We start from the raw sequence: 24278 nt of genomic DNA, 5'->3' as shown, positions 1-24278 counted from the left end.
ACAGGAAGATCGCCAAAATAAGTTATGCATCAGTCTTGCTCAGTACACTGTTGCTTTTTTGCGTAAGTCACTATAGAACAAATTCTACTGTTAGCTGGAGCACAGGAGGGGCAGGTCAGTGCGCCTGCTGCCCAGGGGCAAAAGCAAGGCTATCGTGGTAGCTTAGCTCTTGCTGATGGAGGGAAACCTGAAATTACCAATGAGTTTACTACAACCTTAAGCTGTGTAATTTTGAAGTTACAGCGAGTGCTCAGTACTGACATTTTAGACCTGCTCCTTTCAGATTTCACAGAGCAGAGTTTCAGCACGAAATTGGACTTGGCCTATCAATGACAGAATGTAAAACAACCACTTAAATATTGCTTCTCTTCAGAGTTTTATAGGCAGGGTAGATGGATTGGAAATGTGTACCCTTCAACAACAGCATAAGCTCAGCTCTGTTGGCTTCACAGTGCGCTGTGGTCAGCAGTCACTTGGAGAGAATGTTTTATTTCTGCTAGGGAACTATTGCTATAGGTGAGAGAGAAGTGATGAATGAAACCCCTTGCCAGCACTGGCAGGAGAAGCACTGCAGTTGCAGAGCAGGCAAAGGAGCGTGGGGAGCGGCCGGCGGCCCCTGCTTTTGCACTCGTCTGCGGTCTTCAGTCTTTCCCACTGGTGATGCTGGTATTCAGCCTGTGCATCCACTGAGGTGTTTGACTTCTGAGCGGGCGGCTGGTTGGTGTATGGCTTGGTTTTAGTCATTTGCAAGTTTGAAGTTGGCCATTAGAAGATGGTTGTGGGGATTTTTATCCTACTCCAAATGCAGTCAAGTGACCTGAAGGTTAAAATTTCTCCTATCGATATCTAATTCCAAACTGTTACTGCTTCCAGTAGAGACAATCAATAGTAACAGATGTCTTGCCTTTTTTTTTTTTTTTTTAATGGAATGCTTACTTGGCCCACGTTAGAGCTAGACATGGAGGTTTTCCAGTGGAAAAAAACCCTGAAAGCAGCACTCATGGCATTATTATCTGTAGTATGTTATAGCTGTGGATTCCAAACATTTTAACCAGCTACTGGTGGCCTTTGGTAATTTGAAAGGAAGACAAGTACAGCTTTTGAACCTTTCTTCCCTATCTCCTGCCCCTGTTTTCTAGATCATACAATTTCATAGGCTGAGAAATACTCACTGATTTATTTGCATCCAAGTCGATTAAGCAAAATGGAAGCACTGCTACTTTAATAGTAATTTCAGTTTACATTATGTTAAAACATCTTTGTTAGTAGCAAGCATCGCAAGAACACGGATCTGGAGAGGACAGTGGGAAGTATGTGGGTGCATGTCTGTGCATATAAGTTGTTTTAGGGAAAAGAAGCCAATTAGTTTACAAGAAGGCTAATTAAAAATTCTTTGTGCAGCAGCTCTTTATCTTTTCTCTCTGAAGTAATATATCTTTTCTCTCTGAAGTAATAGACCAAAATTACATAATTGCCTTAATTTTGGCCTGAGAGGGAATTATCATTCGGAATGAAGGGAGGCTGTTCCTTTTCTCAATTAAAACTTGGTTAAGTTTTAGTCTTGGAGAAACTACTTTAATGAGAAGAAATGTGAACCCTTGTAAAGCCTGGTTTGTAATGCTAGTAATGGCCTTCATTAGAGTTGACCTGGTGTATGATTGTTTGGCCAGATGGCACTGTGCAGGAAATGTACTTTAAATTTTTAATGTACAAAAGAAATCTTTGATCTACTGTTACAGTGGATCATCAAAACCACAAAACATAAAAAAACCAAGGTATAGTCACCCAGTATTTCTATAAACAACTGAAGTAAGTTGGATTTCAAGGCACAGAATTCCTCTGGGGAAATGGCAAAGAATAATTTATTGGAGAAGTTTGTATTGGAGACACTTTGGGTTATGGGGGAAGAGTCCTGATTAAAGGGTAATGGTAAATATTTCTTTTTATTTTTTTCATGTTAACAATTTTATGACAGCAAGTTTTCAAAAATGCTTAGATTGTAGGTGGTATAGAACATCATGCTTCTTTAATTGTATGTATGTGAACAGTACGGTTGACAGCAAATTAACACTGTCTATCCTTAAATACTTGCAAATATCATGGAAAAAGTACATTGTAGATTCTTTTGATTTGCCTTATGATTTAAGGAGCCTCTTGGGTCTGCTTGCATCACACTTCATAGCTTTTCCCTGTACCCTGAAAGCTAAAATTATTTCTTTTCTTCCCACATAAAAGTTGAGTCTCTTATGGGTGAAAACAGAAGCTGAGGCCTCAAATACAATCCTCCACCAACTGTGTGATTTAAAAAAAAGTCTTATAAGTTGGAATGTATTAAAATTAAAAGCATAAACGTACATGACTGGAGTATCTAAACTTGCTGTTCTGCTCATTTAGTTCTTTTGAACTAGCAATAGCATATTTTGGTAGCTCAAGCAGCAAGCTGCAGTCTTTGGGGCTTGGCAGAATCATACTTCACAGTAACAAAGAATTGAACTTCTGCGCTTTAGTGTGCCATTAAGCTGCACTCTCACGTTTCAGTGCCTGGGAATTGATTTACTGATTTGATTTTCTGAAACATATGGTGATAATAATAATAACAACACTGTATAAGCATTATTTAAAAATACAGTAATATACCGGTATTGGATCTTCGGCAGGCCAGCACCGAAGTGCACACACAAACTACCATCATTTATTTAAGTTTTGTCTCATCCAATTTTAAACAAATGGAAATCAATAGTGCTTGCGGATATCGGTGGCTAGATTGGAGAAAGAAGTGAAGTGGCATTGTTGCTAAGAGCACATTGTACAAGAAAACACAAATGTATGAATTTTATGTATGTCCCTCTTTTGTCTTTCTTTTTCAGAATCTTTAAGTACACAGTACAAAGATAGGGGTTTTATTGTTATGACTGTGGTGTGTGTCCCCCACATAAAATGCATTCCTATGTAAAATGCATGTGTTGTTTGCAATTTTAATGTAGAAATAGAAAATGAATGCTTATAAAGTCCAATGCCTTTTTTCATGCTGGCTGATGTATGGATTGACACGGACTTTAAGCCTGTTTGTTAGAGTCAATGAATGCTGTTTTTTCTTTTCAGATATGTGTCACAAAGATGTCTACACGGAACTGCCAGGGAATGGATTCAGTGATCAAACCTCTGGATACAATTCCTGAGGATAAAAAAGTCCGGGTTCAGAGGACGCAGAGTAGTTTTGATCCATTTGAGAAACCAACTAATCAAGTGAAGAGGGTTCATTCGGAGAACAACGCTTGCATTAACTTCAAAACTTCATCTGCAGGGAAGGAATCACCTAAAGTCAGGCGGCACTCCAGCCCCAGCTCTGTAAGTGCACAGTCCTGACACCTGCGCGTGTACCAAATGTTGGAATTAATAACACCAGATAAATGTTTTCTTGCTTAAGAAGGAATTGATTACTTGGAAACAAAACAAAAAGCTCATGGCTGCTATTAAAGATGTTTCCCATATATATTTGTAGAACTTGAAAAAGAATATATTTTGAAATTCCTCTCAGATATTAGCTAGGGTGTCTTATGGGATTTCTAAGCATTTTCCTCTCCTGATCTTGGTATGGAGTTACAGCTGCTACAATGTTTATGTTGCAAATTTTGCAGAGGGTTGCTTATTTGTGAAGAGGAATTCTTTCCCATGAAGTTCAGGAAACCACATGAATTGCCTTTTTGATTTTTAGATTTAGGTTTTAGAGAAACAGATCAGATTTGACAGATTTTGTTTACATTTTAAAATTCTCTTTTTAAAATCAAGTAGTAAAAATAACATTTATTTCCATGTCAGAAACTCTGTGTGTGTGAGAGAGAGAGAAGAGAGAGAAACAACTGAGAAGGGTTTGGCAACACATCATCATTGTTGTTTTATTCTCAAGTATTTTGAAAGAAACTCGATAAATAAAATGTCATATCTTTCATGAATAATGCCCAGAACAGATTTCCCCCAAAAGACCTTCAAAATTATTGAAAAACTATTTCTGTTGTGCTTTGGCAAGAAAAATCCATAATAATGTGACCTTTGAGTTGAAGACTACAGATCTAAGCAGAATAGATGTAACACTTCAAATCTTAGTTGGCATGAAATAATTTAAAAGGTTGATTACCTCTTCTTTTTTCTTTTCTTTCTTTTTTGTTTTGCTCTATCTTCTGGACATCTTCTGTCCTCCCTACAGAAGTTTGTCTGAATCCTGTCAGACTTCTAAGAAGAAATGACAGAGATTCATTTTCTGTAGGTGAGCTTTGTTTAACCCATGTGAACTTAACGGATAAGATGTCATGCCTCCAGGGGACTGTCCTTTTTAGAAAAGGTTACATTTTAAAATATAACCATCTGTAGCAAAAACAAATTTGCTTTTTCATCATCTCCTGGCATTAGATAGCTGCTGCCAGATGTCTCTGGCATGTTCCAGATGAGTCCATAACAAGGAGTTCTTACCATAAAACTTTTACAATCATTAAGGATGGATGGAGCAGTTTGCACCATGTTTACTTGTGTGTGATGCCTGATTATTGTTTGACACCACAGCTGTCAATTTAAATGACTTTTTTGAAAGTGTTTCCTTACGTTTTTTTTGTGATATTAACTCTCTCCCCATCTGTGCTCTTCTTGTTCCTCTTAGAAACTATTACTAATTTCTGTTAATGCTTTATGTACTTCTTTTCTATTAAAACTGAAGGGTTTTATTTGCTTTGCTTCCAGAATTTTGAAGCAGACTTTTTTTGAAACTGTGTTATTGGCATCTTGTTCTTTTCCAGAGGGCTGGTACTCTACTGTGTCCATGCAATCTCCTATTTTCCCAGTATTTCCTTATGTAAATGATGTTAATGCTTCCTCTACTAGTATGCTGCTGGTTAGAGCCCTAGCTAAACATACGCTTTTGGTCATCTTCTCCTATGCTAACTCACACAGACTTGCTAGGGATGTCTCGTGTTAAAGTAGATGCATAGGAATTTCCTGAAATATAATTCTCATTTCTCAGCTTCCCATAATTCTCCCTGATTTTTATAGCTCTGTTTGGTGAACTCAGTTCTTCCTTCTGCTTGGAGGCATTGTTAGTCATTATTGACTCTTCCTCACAAGGAGTGATCCAAAGAGCACCTGCAAGGAATAACTTGTGGAATAATGTCAGCGTTCATGCCAATGAAGAGGGAAGAGCAGAACTTCACAGCAAAAGGTGGTGTTAGCCCTCTGCTCATCGCAGGTCACACCTGGTCCTGCCCGGCAGACCTAAGTTCAGACATCCAAGGCAGAGATACAATCAAGCCGCTCCCCTTCCCTCAGAGCCTGAATACGTTGCCTCAGGCAGCAGATGTTCTGATGCACATTTCATTGAGCATGTCTGTGTGGTTAGTTGCAGGAATTTGTCATTCTCTGGTTTTGAATTACACTTGAATTGTTGAAGGATTTTGGGTTTCATTTTTTTCCCAGTCCTGGTGTTGTATAGCAGATGTCCTTGCTACTTCCTCTTCTGATCATTACTTCTTTTTCTTCCATGTCAGAGGACTGCTGCATATTCTCCCTTATTGATTTAATACTTGATTCTCTGGAAATTCTTCTGCTGTATAGATTATACCAGTCTGAACAGACATTTCAGTTTCTGTAAACGTTGTTGAGCATGCTGTGCCCTCTGGGTCGTACTGGCTACAGTTGTGTAGTTGTATTTCAGTTTTGGCTCTGCTTTCTCTAAGCTTTATTTTAAGATACTCTGATAGATGTATGCTACCTTCAATTTGCCCTTTCTACGCCTGATTAGTAGAGGAACTGAATTAGATATAGGCTTCCGTTTAGTCTCTTCCCTTTTGTCGTTTAAAGTCCTCTGTAGCCATCAGGTGGGGAAGTGATGTCTTACAGAATGTACATGGCTGAGGCTTGCAGTCTCCATATCACTGCTTCTGCTCAGGTGAAAGTCCTTTATTTGTCTCAGAAATAACATTTTTGAAGATGTGACCTGAAAGACCTTGCTTATAATGCCCTGGGGCATTAGCTTCTGTTTTGATTAGTTTCAGAAGCTTTATCAGCTCTCTAGCAGGTATCAGCTTCAGTGTTTGGTGAAGATCACCAAATAATACTCCGCAGGTGGCACGTTACCCATTTTGTGTTTTCTGTACCTTCGAAATGCTCTGCACCTTGTGATGAGAAAGATGACACACACACAGAGGTTTGAGGAAGCTGGAACTCCGTGTTCCTGCCCACAGATTGTCAGTTGGAAAAGAAATAATTTGGTTTTGAACGTGAAGTAATTTTCTGCAGTTAATTCACACCTCGTTGCAACCCAGTAGAAATCCTGTGTTGTTAATTGGTGCAGTAACATACAGACAGAAGTTAGCATGTTATTTTTTTGTTCTTATAAGACAAACTTAATGTTTACACTTAGAGTCTTTCCACCTGACATTTACGTGCTCATTATGTAAAACAGTCACATTGCATTGCATTTTCTTCCCCCCTTCTTTTAAACACATCTATGAGTGTGATTTCCAAACTGTTTAAGCTGATTGAAATTGGATGTTATTACGGAATGAAATTTCTAGCAGAACAGACTTACCCTTTTATCACATCAGAATAATGGATAATATTCACCTTGGAGGTAGTGAAGTAGGTGGTTGCCTACCCGTGCATCACCTGTCAGCCACTGTTAGAAGGGAACTTGGCTTGACAAACCTTTGCTCTGATCCAGCCCAACACAATATATGTGTGTATATATACATACATATATTATATAAATGTAGCTGTAGTTGTGTGCACTTATCTATCTGTCTGTCTATATCTATCTTTCTAAAAATTTTTACTGAGTCTTTTGCCTACCAAGGGAAGAATCATGCTTTTGTTTTCTCCGTGACTGAAGAAACGGTAAAACTACAAAATAAACTGGACAAAATAAAAAAAAGCACAACTCAAAAACAAACACATGCCACTCTTTGCAAAATAACACTGGCTTTGGAAGATGGTTTGACTCTAATTCTCTGAAATTTTTATGTGTGATCCGTGCTCTTAAGGCATGTGGCCTTATTTATTTTTCTCCAGTGCAAGGTGAAGTTTTATTGTATTCAGTGTACACATTTTATACACTAAAATAGTACTTTTACACAGTATGTAAATAGAATATTGCAAGTTTTATAAACTAGCCCTCTGGTCAAGATTGAGTTACGTAGTGACACACATCAGTTTGTTCTCTTTGAATGGCTTAAGATCCATGGCAATGAATTCAAATGTCATGCTAAGGTATATGTACTACCTTTCAGTTACTTTTTAAAAACTAAATGCAGCAAACCACTCATCTTCTACCAACTCACATAAACGTAAAAAATTAATTCAGGTAAGAATAATTGGATAAGCAACACTTTACTGCATTGACTCTGCATTCTTTTTGGGAGAGCAGCCTCTCTTCTGTTTCTGTAACTTCTATTAATTTTCAGTCCTGTTATATGCAACTTTCCTCCAAAAAAGTGCAAGCAAAAAGCATGAACTGATCCTATTAACACGTTGTAAATCAGCTGCTTAAGAAATCTAACTTTAAAGCAGACACTAAAGTCAGAATTTTGTCTAAAAGTTAGGCATCATTTCTGTCTGCCTAAACACTTGGTGTGCTGTGTTCACCTGTCTTTTCAGGTGTATGCAACCTTCTCCAGTTTTAGGAACCTATTAATTACTAGGGTAACTGCATCCTTCCTGGTCGATACTTTTTATTGAGGTAAGATAATTTCAGAGTTCAGTGTAGAGAGCGGATTTTTCTTTTCTGGCACAAGGGAAGCTTTAATAATCATTAACCTGGGGGATACTCTCTAGATGATAAGGCAGATAAAATGTGGCAGTTGGTCCAGCTGCTGTGCTTTAATAGCCTGGAGAACAAGTAAACAGCTTTAAAAACTGCATCCAGCCCTTTCACAGAGAGCTCTATGGTCGCTCCTGCTCAGGTTGCTCTTAATTTATGGCTGCGTGTTAAAGGGTTAGAAAGACGCAAGCAACAGGATGGGATCAGATAGCGGGAGAGCTGAGATTAAGGCTCGGTTTGGATTCTTGAACATCTTTGTATCCCTTGAACATTGCCCTAGAAAACAGTCTTAACTTGCAAGGTTTAAAAAAAAAAGAAAAAAGTGTGATCAAACTGACCTATTATTGTAGGATGGATACAACCTGAAATTAGTATGAAACTTGCATACAGTTTTGTGAAAGAAGCTTTACCATTGTGTCAAAGAAGACAAAATATAAAAGGGTTAAAAAAAATAATCTTCTGTTCTTGTGATTTATTCTCCGTTAAGCCTCTTGGCCAACCTTTTACTTTCAAGTTTTTCTAGCAAAGAATTTATTTCTTTTGAGGCATATAACAAAACAGATCTTTAGTTTTGATTTTCAATAATTTACAGTGGTACTGTGAACATAATATTTTTCCCTTGAGGATAGTTTTATATTGAAGTTTAATATCCTGCAGTTTAAAAAAAAAAAAAAAGGTCTATTTAAAACTTAGGCTCGGGAGTGTGACGGTTAAGTGTGACATTCACAAGCTGTTTTGCAGTTATGAAAAATGCATGAGAACATAACCCACACAGTTTCTATAAGAATAGTCAGGTGATTTTCAGTGTAATTTTCCATTAAAGCTTTCTTTACTACATAGATTTTGAAAATTTCTGAGAAAGAGAGATATTCACATGGCAATGTAGTGCAAGTACTCATACTGCAATATCATCTTGGATTAAACCTGTTATTCCTCCTACAGTCTATATCAATGAAATGGCTATTTGAAATGGCCTGGTCAGAAAAGACAGTTTCCTCTCATTTCTTTTTTTCTCTGTTATTTTTAATACTCTCATGTCAGTTTGAAATACTAGCTGCTTCTATTTCTGTATTCAACATTTTGGCATACTCTTTCTATCCTTGTTACTATGATCTGTATTTCCTTAACCAGAGGGAAAAAAAAATAATCTAATCTTGGTTACTGTAAGCCGTGCTGCTAAAGATGCTCGCTCCCCGTGCTCAGTGGTGCTCTTAGACTAATCTTGCACTGGGAAAAATGGAGGCTAATAATAAGAAAACTACCTTAACAGAAACGATTTTCAAAGAGAGTGAAGCATGAAGGCAAACAAGTAAAACTCCCGGTGGGTTTCCTGAAGGGAAGGACGTGCTGCACCATTCTGCACTCCAGTTGCCAATGTCGTCTTGGGGATAACATGATCCACCACAACCTGTGCTGACTTGCACAGTGACTTGGGACTGCGTTCAATTCTTCAGAGGCATGAGGACCTTTACTCCCTTCTGTCTTAGTAATTCATCTATCTTTCCCATTTGAGTTCTCTGGAAGATTTCTCCCTAGCATGAAAATTCACTTTTCAGTGATTTTTCCAGTGGTATCAATTTCTTGCTGACTGGTTGTTCACTGTCTGTTTAACTTTTTGCCCACTAAATAGTTCAATCTTGGTCATGCATGCATGTGTGGGGTTTTTTTTGCTTAGCTTTGAAAGTTCTTTTTTTGTAGCAAATACAAAGCTCTAACACTGAGCAACAGGCTTCTTTACGCCTAAGTAGTCCCACTTATAGTCAGTATATACAAGTCAGTGTGGCCATAGGGAGGAGATCTCCCTTTGGCTTATATCCAACAAATGATAAAATTTTCATAGAGAAGATTTGAAGGCTTTAATTAACTAAACAGAAAATTTACACATTCAGTAAATAACCAGTTTTCAGACACGGCAAATATTGTCCTTCTATCACAGTCACGTTATGTCGTGACATATTTTGGTCGACAGCCGGCTGAATATGAGCTGGCAGTGTGCCCAGGTGGCCAAGAAGGCCGATAGCATCCTGGCTTGTATCAGAAATAGCATGGCCAGCAGGACTAGGGAAGTGATTGTCCCTCTGTACTCAGCACTGGCGAGGCTGCACCTCGAATACTGTGTTCAGTTTTGGGCCCCTCACTACAAGAAAGACATTGAGGTGCTGGAGCGTGTCCTAAGAAGGGCAACGAAGCTGGTGAAGGGTCTAGAGCACAAGTCCTGTGAGGAGCGGCTGAGGGAACTGGGGTTGTTTAGCCTGGAGAAAAGGAGGCTGAGGGGAGACCTTATCGCTCTCTACAGCTACCTGAAAGGAGGTTGTAGCGAGGTGGGTGTCGGTCTCTTCTCCCAAGTAACAAGCGATAGGACAAGAGGAAACGGCCTCAAGTTGTGCCAGGGGAGGTTTAGATTGGATATTAGGAAAAAATTCTTCACTGAAAGGGTTATCAAGCATTGGAACAGGCTGCCCAGTGAAGTGGTTGAGTCACCATCCCTGGAGGTATTTAAAAGACATGGAGATATGGCGCTTAGGGACATGGTTTAGTGGTGGACTTGGCAGTGTTAGGTTTATGGTTGGACTCGATGATCTGAAAGGTCTTTTCCAACCTAAGTAATTCTATGATTCTATGTCAGTGTAAAGAGGAGTAAGAAGAAAGGAAAATACTAATTGTGGTAGAAGTATTGTAATGTTAGATCTTCAAAAAGTAGCTTTAAACAAACATTTATCAAAGTATGTGTGTTCAGCTAAAATTAGCTGAAATTCAGCTAAAGTTAGTACTCTTTTCTGTTGAGAAATCTTGTCTGGGTCAAATTGGAAGTTTGCACCAGCTTTCTAAAATATAGGGGAACTTCTTGCGAGTCTGCTGCTTGTGAGATATGTCAGTGGCTGATGCAAGCACTGTACATCTGACGTGCTCTGGATATGTCTCACTCGTTATGTGTATTTCAGTCAACTACATCCTAGGCAGAATCTGGGACTCTTGTGACTCAGCAAACACAAATCGCTGTGTATATGTATTCCCATATATTTTACTGGAAGGAATAAAATACTTTAAAAGAAGAAATTATACTTAAAAGTGAATTTTCTATATTTGATTTTAATATTAACATTTGCTAAAAAAAAAAATTGGTACCGTAATCTTGCTGTAACAAGGCATACTTTTTTAACAGAAATGGTTGAAAAAGATAAACTAATGTGGAGAAATCGGAATAACAAAATTCGCGGCCCTGAAGCTGAAAAAATAACTATATGAAAGGGGGAGTGCAATAATAAAGTAAAGTAGGCTGAAATGGTTATGATTTTCAGCAGTCACATGGAACTTCAAATTATTTCAATCTGTTCCATAGCCCTTTATTTAGATCCCTTTAAGCTTAAAACTTAAGTTTTGGAAGGTTTCGTATTTTTGCATTATCTCAGTCAATCTTCACCACCTTTATAATCCAGAAATAAAAGGAAAGGTAAGAAGTGTCTGAACTTCTTACCTTTATAGGCAATTTGTAATTGGAAGTCTGAATTAATGTGTAAGGCTTCATTTAAAAAAAAATTTAAGAAAATGTTGGGGAAATGGTAAATTTGCTCCTTCATTTTCTAAAGTAATTGCATGTGCTGAGTGAGATTTGTCTTGGTGTTTCATTAAGAAATATCATGCAAATTAGTTTGGAAAGTCTTCTGCTGCCTCAGAACTTATTTAAATTTTTTTTTGGTAAAATCCTCTGAAGTGCTTTCTACACCAGATACCTTCAAAAATTGTAAGCCTTTTAAGATTACAAATGCAAGGAAAAATAACGTCCATTTTCACGAAGGGAGATCTAATAGTGTGAGAACATGAGCAATCCCATCTAGTGATCCAGTTGGAATAGAGCTGAGCTCCACTGCGGAGGTGCTGTCATCTGGAGAGAGGAGGATATCAGCCACGTGTTTTTACTGCATATGGGACAGGCGGTGGCTAACGGGTTGGGTTTCTGTTTTTTTCTGGTTGTTTCTGGTCTGCTCTTACCCAGCATGAGCAGGCACTGGACAAGTGATTCGGGCTCCTTGGGAGGGTGGCAGGTCAGCCTTGCTGCTGCAGAGCTGAGCCCTCGGGCACTGCATGGGGTTGCCCCTGAGGACAAGACAGTCGAAACCAGCACCTCTTTTGTACGATCAAGAGTGAGCTCTCCTCCCAGTCCCGCCAATGCGAGCTTTTAGCGTTTTGCCTGTCCTCAGTGAGGATGCAGCAGCTTCCAGGAGGAGAGTAAGTCAAAAGGCATGACCTTAAATCTGTGCTTCTGGCAGCTGGAGTACGGAGAAATGAGCTTGATGTTGTAGGAATAATTACTGTTGATGATTTACTGTGTGGTAATGGATTAAAGGCATACTGTTTCCTATCAAGATCTTAAGGCATTACAAGTTGTTGTGACCTTTGTGTTATGGTTTCCAGCAGTATAAAATAAAAGTAAATCTCAGTGTGAAAATAAGAATGGATGTGAAACACATGTATAAGCCCTGTCCTTTTTCTTCCTCACTATGAGGAAACCAACAGTGAACTATTCACTGTTAACTAGGGCAGCATTTCCACTCCAAACAAAGCTACTCACTGTGTGTTCACTGCAGCCTGCAATTTGGGAAATACTTTGCTATCCCTCTTCATTATATGGGAGACACTTAAACATCTAAACACTTTTTTTCTGTAGTTTTATAATGTTGCATTAGTCCATAATTGGATACTTAAATGGGAAGACTACTTGAATAAATATTTTAGTCACCCCTATTAGTGACATCTGTAATAAAACTGTGATTAAAAAAAACCCAAAAAATTCATTTCTAACCAGACAGAATGTGTTTTTAAGCACAGATTGGGAACCGAGAATATTACTGCCTTATCTATAATGAAGTGTTCCAAATAATGTAACAGCAAAAAGATCTGAGAGTTCCCATACAACAAATTTTTATCAGTCTATTAATATTTAAGAATTGGATAGCAAAATAATAGGTTGTTCTGTGGATTGGAGGGAGATGAAAGGGCTCAATTTTGCAAACATACATGTGTATATCCTGATACCATTCAACAGAAAACTGGGATGTTAGTATCGAAAAAGGTGTATATATGCCAGAGTGCCAGAATTTTGGCTTAGGACAAATGTAGAATAGTTGAATAAAGAGAATTTTTGCATTTTCTGGCTAACGGTTAATTAGGCGTAGAGGAGAGGTATGAGGTACCAAGTCATTTTACCTGGGATGCTCTTGTCTGTTTAAATAGAAGTAGTTTTTAGGCTCAGTTGATTTAAAACTTTTGACCACGGTTTTAAAGGAATTTACACACAGACGTGTCCTGTACCGTAATATTTGTTTCCTTTCAAAAAACTGATACTTGAGTATGTTTTGTAAATCAGGTGTGAGACCCTAAATGTGAGTGTACACTGTGTGCAGCTGCGCATGGTTTAGAGTCTCGCAGCTGAACTGAACCCTAAACATGCTGGATTTGCTTGGCTGCTTTTCTTTGTAGTGTTATAACCAGAGCACTAACAAATCAGTCCCTGTATGTGATGTGAGCATCAGTGCTGACCCTCCAAAGTTTCTGCTCTATACTCTTTTGGTTGGTTTAGGTACAGGACATCTGAGCACTGCAGTCTAAAATATATGTAGAGAATGCTGAGGGCAGCTGCAGGTCAGTTTTTTGCAGTCTCGTTCTGGTCTTGGGGGAAAAATAAAAAGCCCTTTCCTTCCAGACAACTGGAAAATGGGGAAATGCAGGAAAATGGGATGCACTTCAAGAAACTCAAAACATTTTCTGAGAACTTCATCGGAAAGTTTTCCTGTCAGGTGAATTTCTGGTTTTGGAGCATTGTGGTGTTCTCTGTTAGGACTGTGTAAAAGGGCGAGTACCAGTCTGTCACAAAGGCCAGCTGAGCTATCTGGCCCTTTGAGCAAGAATCATTGCTTAGGTTGGTTCAGCTTTAGACCCCTCACTTAGGCTGCAGATATTAAGGCTACAGGACTTTATGCAACTATGCTGCATATACATGCCATTAAAAGTATGGTGTGATTATATCCACAATCTGAAGACTGTAAACATAGTTCAGAATCAAGATACTCTCATTAAAGATGCTTTCCTGTAGTATTTTGACCACTATCTGAACAATGGTTGATGTACCGGGACATTGACTGCTTAGAGCAATCTTTTTGGGTGGGCTTCAGTCTAAAAATAAAAAATAAATAAAAAAAATTAAACAGCTCTTTTAATCTGATTTTGTGGGGCAGATTAAGACTGTTGCTTAGATCTCTTAACAAAGATAAGATGGCTTAGTTGTTAATGATCTTTTTCCCTGTATGAAGTGATATATGTGAAAAATAAAACAGAAACATCTCTTTGATTAAGAACAAAATCCTTTTGATAGTTCCAGTGATGTAAGTGTATGGTCGATGTCGGCAACCACCATCTGGGGTGCTGAATGATGTTTCATTTGAGTGGCCTATTATATTGTTTCATTAGCTCTGCTATTAATTATTTTTTTTTAGTTGTTGGCTGCTGAAGATATGCAGGTCTATGAGTTTTGATAATGACATTTGGTCTCTAAAGGCTGAATCAAAGCAGTTAATGTTGTGAGTGCAATACATGCTGAAAGGTCATCTTTTTTTGTTTTGTTTAGCCTACAAGCCCCAAGTTTGGAAAAGCAGACTCATATGAAAAACTGGAAAAACTAGGGGAAGGGTCCTATGCTACAGTATACAAAGGGAAAAGCAAGTAAGTGATGGTTTTTTTCATTTAATTTTCTGCGTAAATGAAGATAAGCAGAAAGTATTAACTGATGTTGCTGCACTTGTACATAGATCCCTATGAATGAATGCAAAGTGCTACAGACTGCCATGTGTTACTGAGGAAAGTGAAGCAGTATTCTCTTAGGCTGGGCTTTTTTGTTTGTTGGAGAAATAGCCAAGCAGCCATTTGTTTCTTGCTGACGGTTGCATCGATAGGCAAATCTATTACATTTCGTGTGTTGCACATCAGGCGTGTGTAGTGAAACTCATCTTGGCATGTTCATTTTCTACTTTCATTCAGATTAGATTCTCACATGTTACTTTGTTGTATAAAATCCCAAGAGGCTGCTTACTGCATGAAATTCAGAACACTGAAGTGATTTCTGCCTTTTTTTTTTTTTTTAAATGTAAAATTTTGGAGAAGTAGGCCTAGTAATTCACTGATAACACTGTAAAAAATTATGCACGTTCCATTGACTCTTTGTTTGGCTAACACCTTGAACATTTGCCATACAATAGGTGCAAAGCAATACATGCCTTTTGAATTCCTGTATCATTTCATTGAGCTGAAGAAGTGCTGTCTGTCTGTGTATTGACACGTATATCTTCCTGCTGCCATTGACCTTCTTCCCTCTTGAGCTTGATTATAAATTTACCTGAATGTACAGCCATGGGATCTGGCTTGATCTGTGGCACATAAATGTTGATGTGAGTTATGAGAGTCTGGAGACGAAGCTGGTGACAGCACAAGGGAGCTGCTGCCAACCAGAAACCCTTACAAAGCAGCGTGGAGGCCTTGCATCCCCACACTGGGAACTCTGCATATTGCACTTAAGGGAAAAACCTGTGCTTTTGGCAATATTATGAGTTGGCATGGTTTCCGTCCTCTCCTCCCACTGTGTTCAATTGCCCTTCAAGGCAAAGAATTAAAAAAGATTACCTCGGTTAAAGCGATGTGATCTGTGACTGCTGCTTGCACAGCGTGCATCTGTGTTTTGAGAGGCAAGCCAATGGTATCTCCACTGCTTCTGCACTGCTGTGATCTCGATCTGCTTCCTGCTTGTCCATGTGATTTTTAGTGTACCTTTACTTTTTCTGGCACCTTTACTAAGTTGCATGTGCTCAAAGTATTGAAAAAACGTGTAGACTTTGTAACGGAGAGCTCAATCAACACATTTTTGCCTAATTTCCCTACCACAAATTTACATCATTTTAATTTATCCCTAATAAAATGCTTGTCCTAATAAATTCTGGTCCCTATCCCTTTTAACTATTAATGTGAGAAATCGGTAGAGCGTGGAGCAGAGCACAGTAGAAGCTGATGCTGTCAACGAGAGCTCAAAGGCTGCAGAGGTAGGGCAGTCCGTCAGTGAAGGTACCTCTCCTATTTCTGTTTGAAATCTCAATCTTTTGTGTTCAAGGTGATTCCAACATGTACCCAAAGATAAAAGGTATTTTTTCAGGTAGCCAGGGCATTTTACATTTATCTCCATCAAAGGCAGTACCTTTTACTATTCACCTGAAAATCAATAGGGAGTTTGTGGTATAAAGTGCGGATCTTAGAGAGAAATTGTGCTCAGGAGGGCAGGCACCATGCCCTGCACTGGCTGCAGTTTCCATGCCGTGTTATTCTTGGGGCAGTAGGGAATAGTTGAATAATCAGTGGGAACTACCTGTATTTGTTGTTGGCATGAAGTATTGTAGTATGCGTTATGAATATATAGCTGACCATCATATTTCATATATATGTTTGTGGATGGCTGCTCACAAGAAAAAGGACAAGTTAAGTATTTTGATTTTTATATTTATGATGCTGAAACCTTCACTGAGGATGACTGACAGGACTAATTGCTGTTCTGACTTTTTTTTTAAGTTGCAGAATTTCTTTTACTTGTCGTGAAACCTCCATGACTCTTTCAATGTCTTTTCTTTTGTTTTATGTGCAATCTATTGCAAGTGCCTTAGGCTTCGGATGGCCTGAAGAACTTGCCATGGTTTTGTCTGTCATGCTGTCGCTTTTTAGCCATTCCCCTAGCTTTAGTCCATGCCCATGTGAGGTGTTGTGTTCACATGCTCCCTGATATGTTTCATGTGCAACAGTCCAGTTCACAGATAGTATTTTCTTCATGTTTTGGCCAGTTTATTTAGACTGAATATTTCAAAATTGCTCTGAGTCATGTTGCCTTAGTGACCTAAACTTTGTGAACCTTTTCTTTTATTTCTTGCAAATTGTGTGTTCATCTACAAATGAAACTCTTTTAATCTGAGGATACCAGATGGCTGGAAAAGGAATATATATTCATGGATTATGAAAAAACACTTTATGCTTACCTACTAGAGCTTCCCAATTTTTTTTTCTTTTTTCCCCCCTCATTTTTTTTTAACTGATGTGCTTAACTGATTGTTGTAGGCTGCTTTTTACTATACATTTTAAAGTCATGACATGGGTTTATAAAGTGTGTACATAGATGCTTTAAAAAAAATCTCGAGCATTGTAAATCTTTAATAAAAACAATAACTTCAAGTTGAACTAGATGCAAAACTAATAACTAGATGTTGAACTAAAATGCCAAATGGTGGAAAAAAATTATTAAAGTAGTGTAAGTACTAAAATAAGTTACTAAGATTCCAACTAGAAGATGAATCATTGACTACATTGATCACTTCACTTACAGAGTGAATTTCTCAGTGTTTAAAAAAATAGTGGGAGATTTTTCCTCTATAGTTGTATGCATAAAGAGAACATTTACACTACATATGCTGTGCTTCAACCTGCAAAGCAGTTTACAGAGGTGACTTAGCATTATTATCTCTTGTAGCAGAGGACGAAACTGAGGAAAGAAAAGCTGTTATATTACTTATCCAGGATTGCACAGGAAAATGTGGTAGAAGAACTAGGATAGAACATAGTTATATTGGATACAAGTGCTAAAAGTTACTGGATAGTAACTTTTCATTGGCACTCACACATATATGCATGATTGGAATGGTAGAGCAAACGCTGAAGTAATTTGCCAGCTAAATGCCGTTGTGCACCAATGTATTTTCCAGTTAGCTGTGGAACAGCATCTCTCAGAAAATCCCCTGTCTGTCAGTGTGCAGAGTTGTAAGAGGCCACTTTACTTATAAGCGATACCACTATGTTTGTCTTCAAATTCTCTTTAAATGAAAATCAGTTCTTTACATGAACATCAGTGGGACCTAAAGAGATGTGAGCTATATGGAGGAGGACCGGTGCTGCGCATCGCTCTCCCTGCTGCCAGTCCCAGGTGATTTGCTTCCAGCAGGCGTTGGTCAAGTGCAGCCCCTGTGCTTAGATGAGCAGCTTATTAGTTTGGACTGAATGATGCAGGCTGGGAGACAGGGACGAGGGACCTGGAGGTAAATGCTCTGATGCTGCTCACCTGCTCCTGTTCAAGTGAGGGCTGCCACATTGCTTGTATGAGACTGCCTTGAGTCCTGTGAAGAACAGGATCCCTGAGTTCCAGTGACAACAACTAATGATTTAAATCCTTCATCTCTCTTGGAACTCTTTGATCTTCTATTTTTCAGCGCTAATAAATGTCAGCATTATGAAGTATCTTTAATCCACTGGCTTCTTCTAAAACAAGGTAACTTTTGTTTAGGATGGAGGTTAAAAGATGGTGGGAGTCAAAAAGAGAAATTGAGGGGCTGTGTTAGTCCCTTGAGTATTTGCACCATAGGGCTTTAGTGGGACTGTAGGTGGTTTTTGTAAACTACAAATGTAAGTCATTTTCGGTAAGAGAAATATAATATAAACCATGTTTACACTGAACTGTCTTTTATGATAATGATTAAAAGAAGTGTTTCCCTCAACGTGGAATTACTCACTCATTGGTAGAGAATAATCAGAGGTGACTAAACCTACAGTGGATTTGCCTCTGTCAGGTTTCTTCAAAGGAAAATTCTGGCAGAGCCTGGTTTCATTAGGCCACCATGGTCTGTTTGGGGTTTTAGACGTCTGTGACATTGATATCGCTACAGAGTAGATCTAATTAGATATTCTCAGGGTTTCATCATCAAACCTCGAGCTTTCCGTGTAAAAGCATATTTAACAATTGAGAGTTACTTTTCTTCATAAGAATTAGTTTCTTGAAACTTGTATCACAAATAAGAGTATCGTCCCAATATCTAAAAGAGTATCGTCCCAAAATCTACTGATTTTTCTTTGCAGAAATGTTCCCAAGCTTAGCGCTTGCTCGAGTTATGAACTCAGCCTCAACTCCAGCCAGTGGTAAAACTCTGTATTAAATAAACAGATGGAAATCAGAGTGGCAGATTTTATGTTAATTGACTCTTTTAAACGTGTTATATTTAGAAAATTTATTACATCTAAATATAACTGAAGAACTTGAGAAAATAGTGTTATTGTACTCTTTTGTTCTCTGTGTGGCATCGTCAGCATTATCCCCAGTGAAGCTAATTAAGTCATCAGTTACTTTATATTCATCAGTATTATATGTTCTTAATGATGCATTAAAGCATTAAATAATTTCTAATCTTTTCTACTTTCTCATATATGGTTATTTTTATAAATGTATTTATTTTGGTAATGCTGATATGTGCCGTTTTAGAAGAGGCAGAATGACACATATTGGCATTTTTTGTAATATCTGGCTCATTTGTATTTTTTATAATATACAGACTTCTACTATATGCCACATAAAACAATTTGACTCATTTTTCTTTTGCCGACATTGCATATAAAATCAGAAATTTATTAGAAGATGTTATGTAACATTAAAATGCTGAATTTCCATAAATTGGAAAACTGTCCATCAGCTGCTTGTGATTTGCCTAGAGTAAAGTAGCTTTGTGTGATAATTAGAGAGGCTTAAGGACTTGTGTCCTTTCTCTGAAGACTTTTGGATGAGAGAGAGTGCGAGTTAGTTGGGAAGTAGGACGGCTTGTAAGTTAGAAAATAGGAATTTTATAATCAGTTTTGTCCTTAATAGAAACTAATGAGGCAGTTGACAGGATGGACATAAGATGATAAGGTAAGTGAAATCCTTGACCCAGTTAAGTGTATTGTTTTGAGAAGGTGTGAAATTGTTTTCTTTGGACAGTGAGCAAGAGAGGTGGTTTAATGAATCCTAGATGTTAAAAGGGGCAGCAGCGTTGCCTTTTCACTGTCTAAAAGGCTGTCTGCCTGTCAGTTTTTCTACTTGTATTTGAAAATAATGAAAATACTGAGCATGCTTTGAAAGTTGTGGAAGACAAATGTGAAGTAATATCTGGGAGGAATTCTGCTAACCTTATCTGATCACTGCTGAAGACTGCTAAGACAGGTTCTGATAGGTTGCAGAGGCAATTTTCTCCAGGTCTCTCTTTTTCAATGTTGTTTCTAAGGAAATTGCTACATTATTTTGGCACGCCATCACAAGATTCAGGGCATAATTTCAGGACATAGCTGGCTTGATCCCATGGCTTGTTGCTTCTCAAGAGGTGGTCCCAGTTCTTCTTCTCATATATTTTCTGGTGTTTTTTGCTTTTAAAATGTGAAAAATACCTTCATCATTCTTTAAAATATGATTTAGTTCTTTTGGAAGGGCCAGTCTTCTCCTATTTAAGCTCCCTAAGTAGTCTCACTGTAGGGTCTAGCAGGAATGAGAGCAAATACAAGACAGTGGCAGGAGTGTGTGGCAGGGATTTAGCAGGAGCAAGGCTATACCCTCGGGTAGCCCTTAGCTCATCTCTGCAGCATCATCTAACTGCATCCTGAGATTACATCAGTGGGAGGATAGTTAAAGGATGTGAATATACACACCTATCTCTTTTAATTGATGATACTTCATCATTTCTTGCATCTCTAGTTTTATACGCTCCTGTTTATAGAAAATGAGCTGAAAAAAAAGTTTTTAATGACTGGGTAGTAAATGAGAATAAGGAGGCTGTTTTGTTCTGGAAGTTATAGATTGATATATTGGAGATAAATAATGCTAAAGGGGAGAAGGAAATCCTAGAGGAACACTACTTGAGATTAGTTCAATCATTTTGATAGTATTAAGAGTTGCCATGATGTCTGTCAAGATGATGACAGGTACCAAAGACAAAGTGGCAGTGACAACTAAATAGCACAGCCCACCTATTGTGTTTAATTGTGAATTCTTTGAAATGAGTTCCATGCTATTGCTGTTTGTCTTATTTGTTACTCTTCATGAATCAATGGAATGTAGAACTTCGGATTAAAAAGAACATAATCTACACAAAGCTGCGTGCTATTTGCCTGTCTCCCTGGCAAGAGACTCCACATCCCCATTTCCTTAGTACCTCCTTGATCTGCTTTTTTCTGTTGTATTCTGCATTGCCTTCTCTGAACACAGCATCTGTCCTGTTCTTGAGCTGCAAAATGATCTTGCTTTTCTTATTTAAATTCCTCCTGCACAGTTATTTCATCTATTGTAAAATAATCAAGTTATCCAGTATCTAACTTATTTATATGTATGTGATAGGTAGGGTGGTGTATTGATGGAGGAATTGAAAACTACACGTGTATATGAACCGCATGTCTGTCATCAGTCTTTCTACTTCTGCTTTTATTATGGTTTATTCTCCTGTCTGTGCATGACACATGACTTGGGGCAAGGCTTATCTTTTTCTGATGCCAGAAGTCCTGTTTAAATCTAAACAAAAATACATGTAAGGCAATTATAAGGAGAAATCCAGATAATCCAGTAGAGTTAAGCTGATAATTATCTTTCAACAGTGACTAGTGGCCTGAGACTTGAACTGGTGCCGGTCTGAAGTAGTATGAATAGTTGGAAGGTGATGAGTAAACCATCTTTTGATAACCAGGGTTTCTTAAGTTGCTCAGAGTCATTACGCAATGCTGTGTATAGGGCTAATGAGATTCTGGCAATTGTAAAAGAAGAATAATCAGAAGAAACAAGATGGTAGCCATCCTGTGACTGAAGTCATCTAACTGCAAAAATTAAAAGCCTGAGGGAGAAGATGAATTCAGACTTGGTAGGTGTCTGTATCGTCTTGCTTAGAAAAATGAATACATCTTCTAGTACAATAGGGAATTGCCTCCATGACTACAGGAGTGTGAAAGCTCCAATGCTTCCTTGCGCTTTGTGGCTGTGAAGGCTAATTTTGCTTTTACAGAAAGAAATTGCAATAATAATAAAATTTTTTTTGGCAACTGTATTATGCCTTTTTGTTAATCTATCCTCACCATTGCCTGTCATACCTGGGGAGTCTGTTAAAGTTTCAGAGTATGAGTTTCTTCTTGAGGAGGGTAATTGGTATCAGTTTTTATCTTTCATTCAGTTTTTGTGAGATTTAATTTGGATAAACTGAACCAACTGGATTTTTTGCAAGGCCTTGAATGTGATTCATGTGTGGTGAAATTTTGAATGCTAAAAGTAAAACCAGCCAAATAGATTTTAAACTAGAGTGACCTGTTGTGAAGTTTTGTCCCTTGGAGCACAAAGTATTTTTAATCTTATAAATGACAATCATTATAATCTAAAACTAGCATGGGCCATGTAGTCAAGAATGCACCTTAAGAACAATCCTGCCCTAACAGGAAATGGCCAGAATGACCTAAAAAATATTTCCCATCTTGAACTTCCATAGCTTTTTGAGGGTGGTAATTATGGGTGTGATGCAGTGGGAAGGAGACAATCAGTATAAATATGGATATACTGCAAGTGAGGTGACTGATGAAAATCAGATGCCTTTTTCTTTGGACAATTTGATCAAATAAAGGACAGATACTTTAAAACTGTATTTTACAATGTGATACTTCTTAACAAAGCTTCAGTTTAGTGCTGTGGTAGGAAGGAAACAGACTGACTCACAGAAAACTGAGATCATTTCTTGGATTGCATCTGAGTGTGAAAATATAAAGTTGACATTATGGAAGCTATGAAGTGTTTCTTACAGTGCTATAAATGAATCACTGGCATTGACAGGAAGAAATTGAATAAGTACATGATGGGAAACAAGTTCTATTATGAGAAATACTGTTTCTGCTTTAATTTTGGTTTTTATTTCTCCTTCCCCTCCCCTCTTTCCCTTTCAGGGTAAATGGAAAGCTGGTGGCATTGAAGGTGATTAGATTACAAGAAGAGGAAGGAACCCCATTTACCGCTATCAGGGAAGGTATGCACTCACATTTAATGATTATACATGGGGATTTTTTGTAATTACATTGCACTTCTTATTTCTGTGCCATGCTATAGTGAATAGCTTGAGAATTCAAATTATATGGTTATGTTCTCAGTAGGAAGAAAGTTTGGTGCTTCAAAAACAAAGCCTCTGGTGTGGGAGTTCTTGTTAAGGAATGCAGCTCTGCTTCTGCTTTGGCTCCTGTTAGATTTACTATACAAATGAGTACTTAGGAGCATGCTTAAGGTGGGTGTGAGAAGTCACTCTGGAAGATGAGGGAACTGTGTAAGTCATGCTTCTTGCCTGCAGGCAGCACCTAAGATGAAGGCAGATGTAATTTTTCATATACCTGCAGCATGAAGCGAAGAAAAGCGTTTCTTGATGAAGGCAATCAGAAGATCAGGGAGCAAAAATACAGGCATCTTAGAACCTATGTGTAGTTTTGGACTAGCTTTTGTTTGTTTTACCTTCCCCATGGACTCTAACTTGCATGGCTTGGGAATGACTCTTACCTAGTGTGCTCAGAGACGCCAGTTATGCTTTCTGCTCTGCTCCTTTATCCTTCCTTGTCAGCCTCTCATGGTCCTAGTGATGGCTGCTTTATCTGAGCCTGCCTGTGTTGAGCTCCTTTGCAGAAATTGCTGGATGTGCCTTCTCTGCGTGGGCCTCCTCTGTTAGAAGGTACTAAAAATGAGCCTTGGTGGAGAAATAATAAACAATTTACCATCACACCACTGATTCAGACTCAGCTGAAGTTGGTAGTGAACTAAAGAGATGAGACTGTTGTGGCTTCTGAGGAACCTTTTAAAACTGTGCTGACTATCTCTGCATAATTCCCGAGGTGGGATGAGCCAGGGAGGTACCAGAACATCAGCCCTCACGGGGTCCACAGCATGGCCCTGCATGGGAGGTGTGTGGCTTTGTGACCATCGCAGCTGCAGTCCCTGCAGCTGCAGCTCCCTTGTCCCTTGCTCCTGAATATGTTCCTGCAGCTGTCCATGTGCCGTATGTCTGTCTGTACAATGAGCCTGTTTTGGGATGGACTGGGCAAAAAAAATCCATGTTTCATGTCATTGACACCCTGTAGTTAGAAGCCTTTGAAGTACTGTGGATTTCCCTCCCAAGCTTGTGCATTTTAAAGGGGGATCTTTCACAAAGGAAGGAAAACTGTAGGTGGCCAATTTATGAAGGAATTTCAGCAGTTCTTCTGTACTGCTTTGTTTGAATAATAATTATTGAATGATCTGACACATTTATTCATAATGATATATATTTTATCTGTGAGCTGTCTGTCCCCGCAGCTGTGCCATGATAACAAGGTATGCAGAGGGTTACGAGCACAGCTTTCAATATTTGTAATGCCAGCTTCAAGGCGTAACAGCCTGTGTTTCAAATATGTTTATTGTTCTCCAGGTTCTTAGTTGATATGGTACTGATTTAATAAGAAAATAGTAGATAAGGCTTTCTTGCACCTTTTTAGTGACACTTAAAAGGTTTTTTAACGTGAGCTTGCTCTAGATGAAAGTTGATAGCATTAGGACTGTCAAATACAGTATAATGTGTTTTCCTTCATAAATAGTTTGTTGTGTGAGCTCAGCATAAATAAGTAT

The 24278-nt window shown here is 38.4% G+C and overlaps 1 protein-coding gene across 2 annotated transcripts in view; it reads left to right on the top strand.

Moving 5' to 3' along the window:
* Positions 1 to 24278, top strand: part of CDK14 (cyclin dependent kinase 14) — a 319176-nt gene that overhangs the window by 81944 nt on the left and 212954 nt on the right. For both annotated transcript variants that reach the window (XM_050890973.1, XM_050890975.1), the window contains 3 exons: positions 3103 to 3348; positions 14424 to 14518; positions 22583 to 22662. In XM_050890973.1, the coding sequence (XP_050746930.1) occupies positions 3103 to 3348; positions 14424 to 14518; positions 22583 to 22662 (421 nt within the window). The remainder of the gene's footprint in view (positions 1 to 3102; positions 3349 to 14423; positions 14519 to 22582; positions 22663 to 24278) is intronic.

This window comes from Gymnogyps californianus, chromosome 2, assembly GCF_018139145.2.
Source record: "Gymnogyps californianus isolate 813 chromosome 2, ASM1813914v2, whole genome shotgun sequence".
Classification (NCBI taxonomy): Eukaryota; Metazoa; Chordata; class Aves; order Accipitriformes; family Cathartidae; genus Gymnogyps; species Gymnogyps californianus.
The sequence above is the reverse complement of the archived record's forward strand: the minus strand, read 5'-3'. Positions and strand labels throughout refer to the sequence as shown.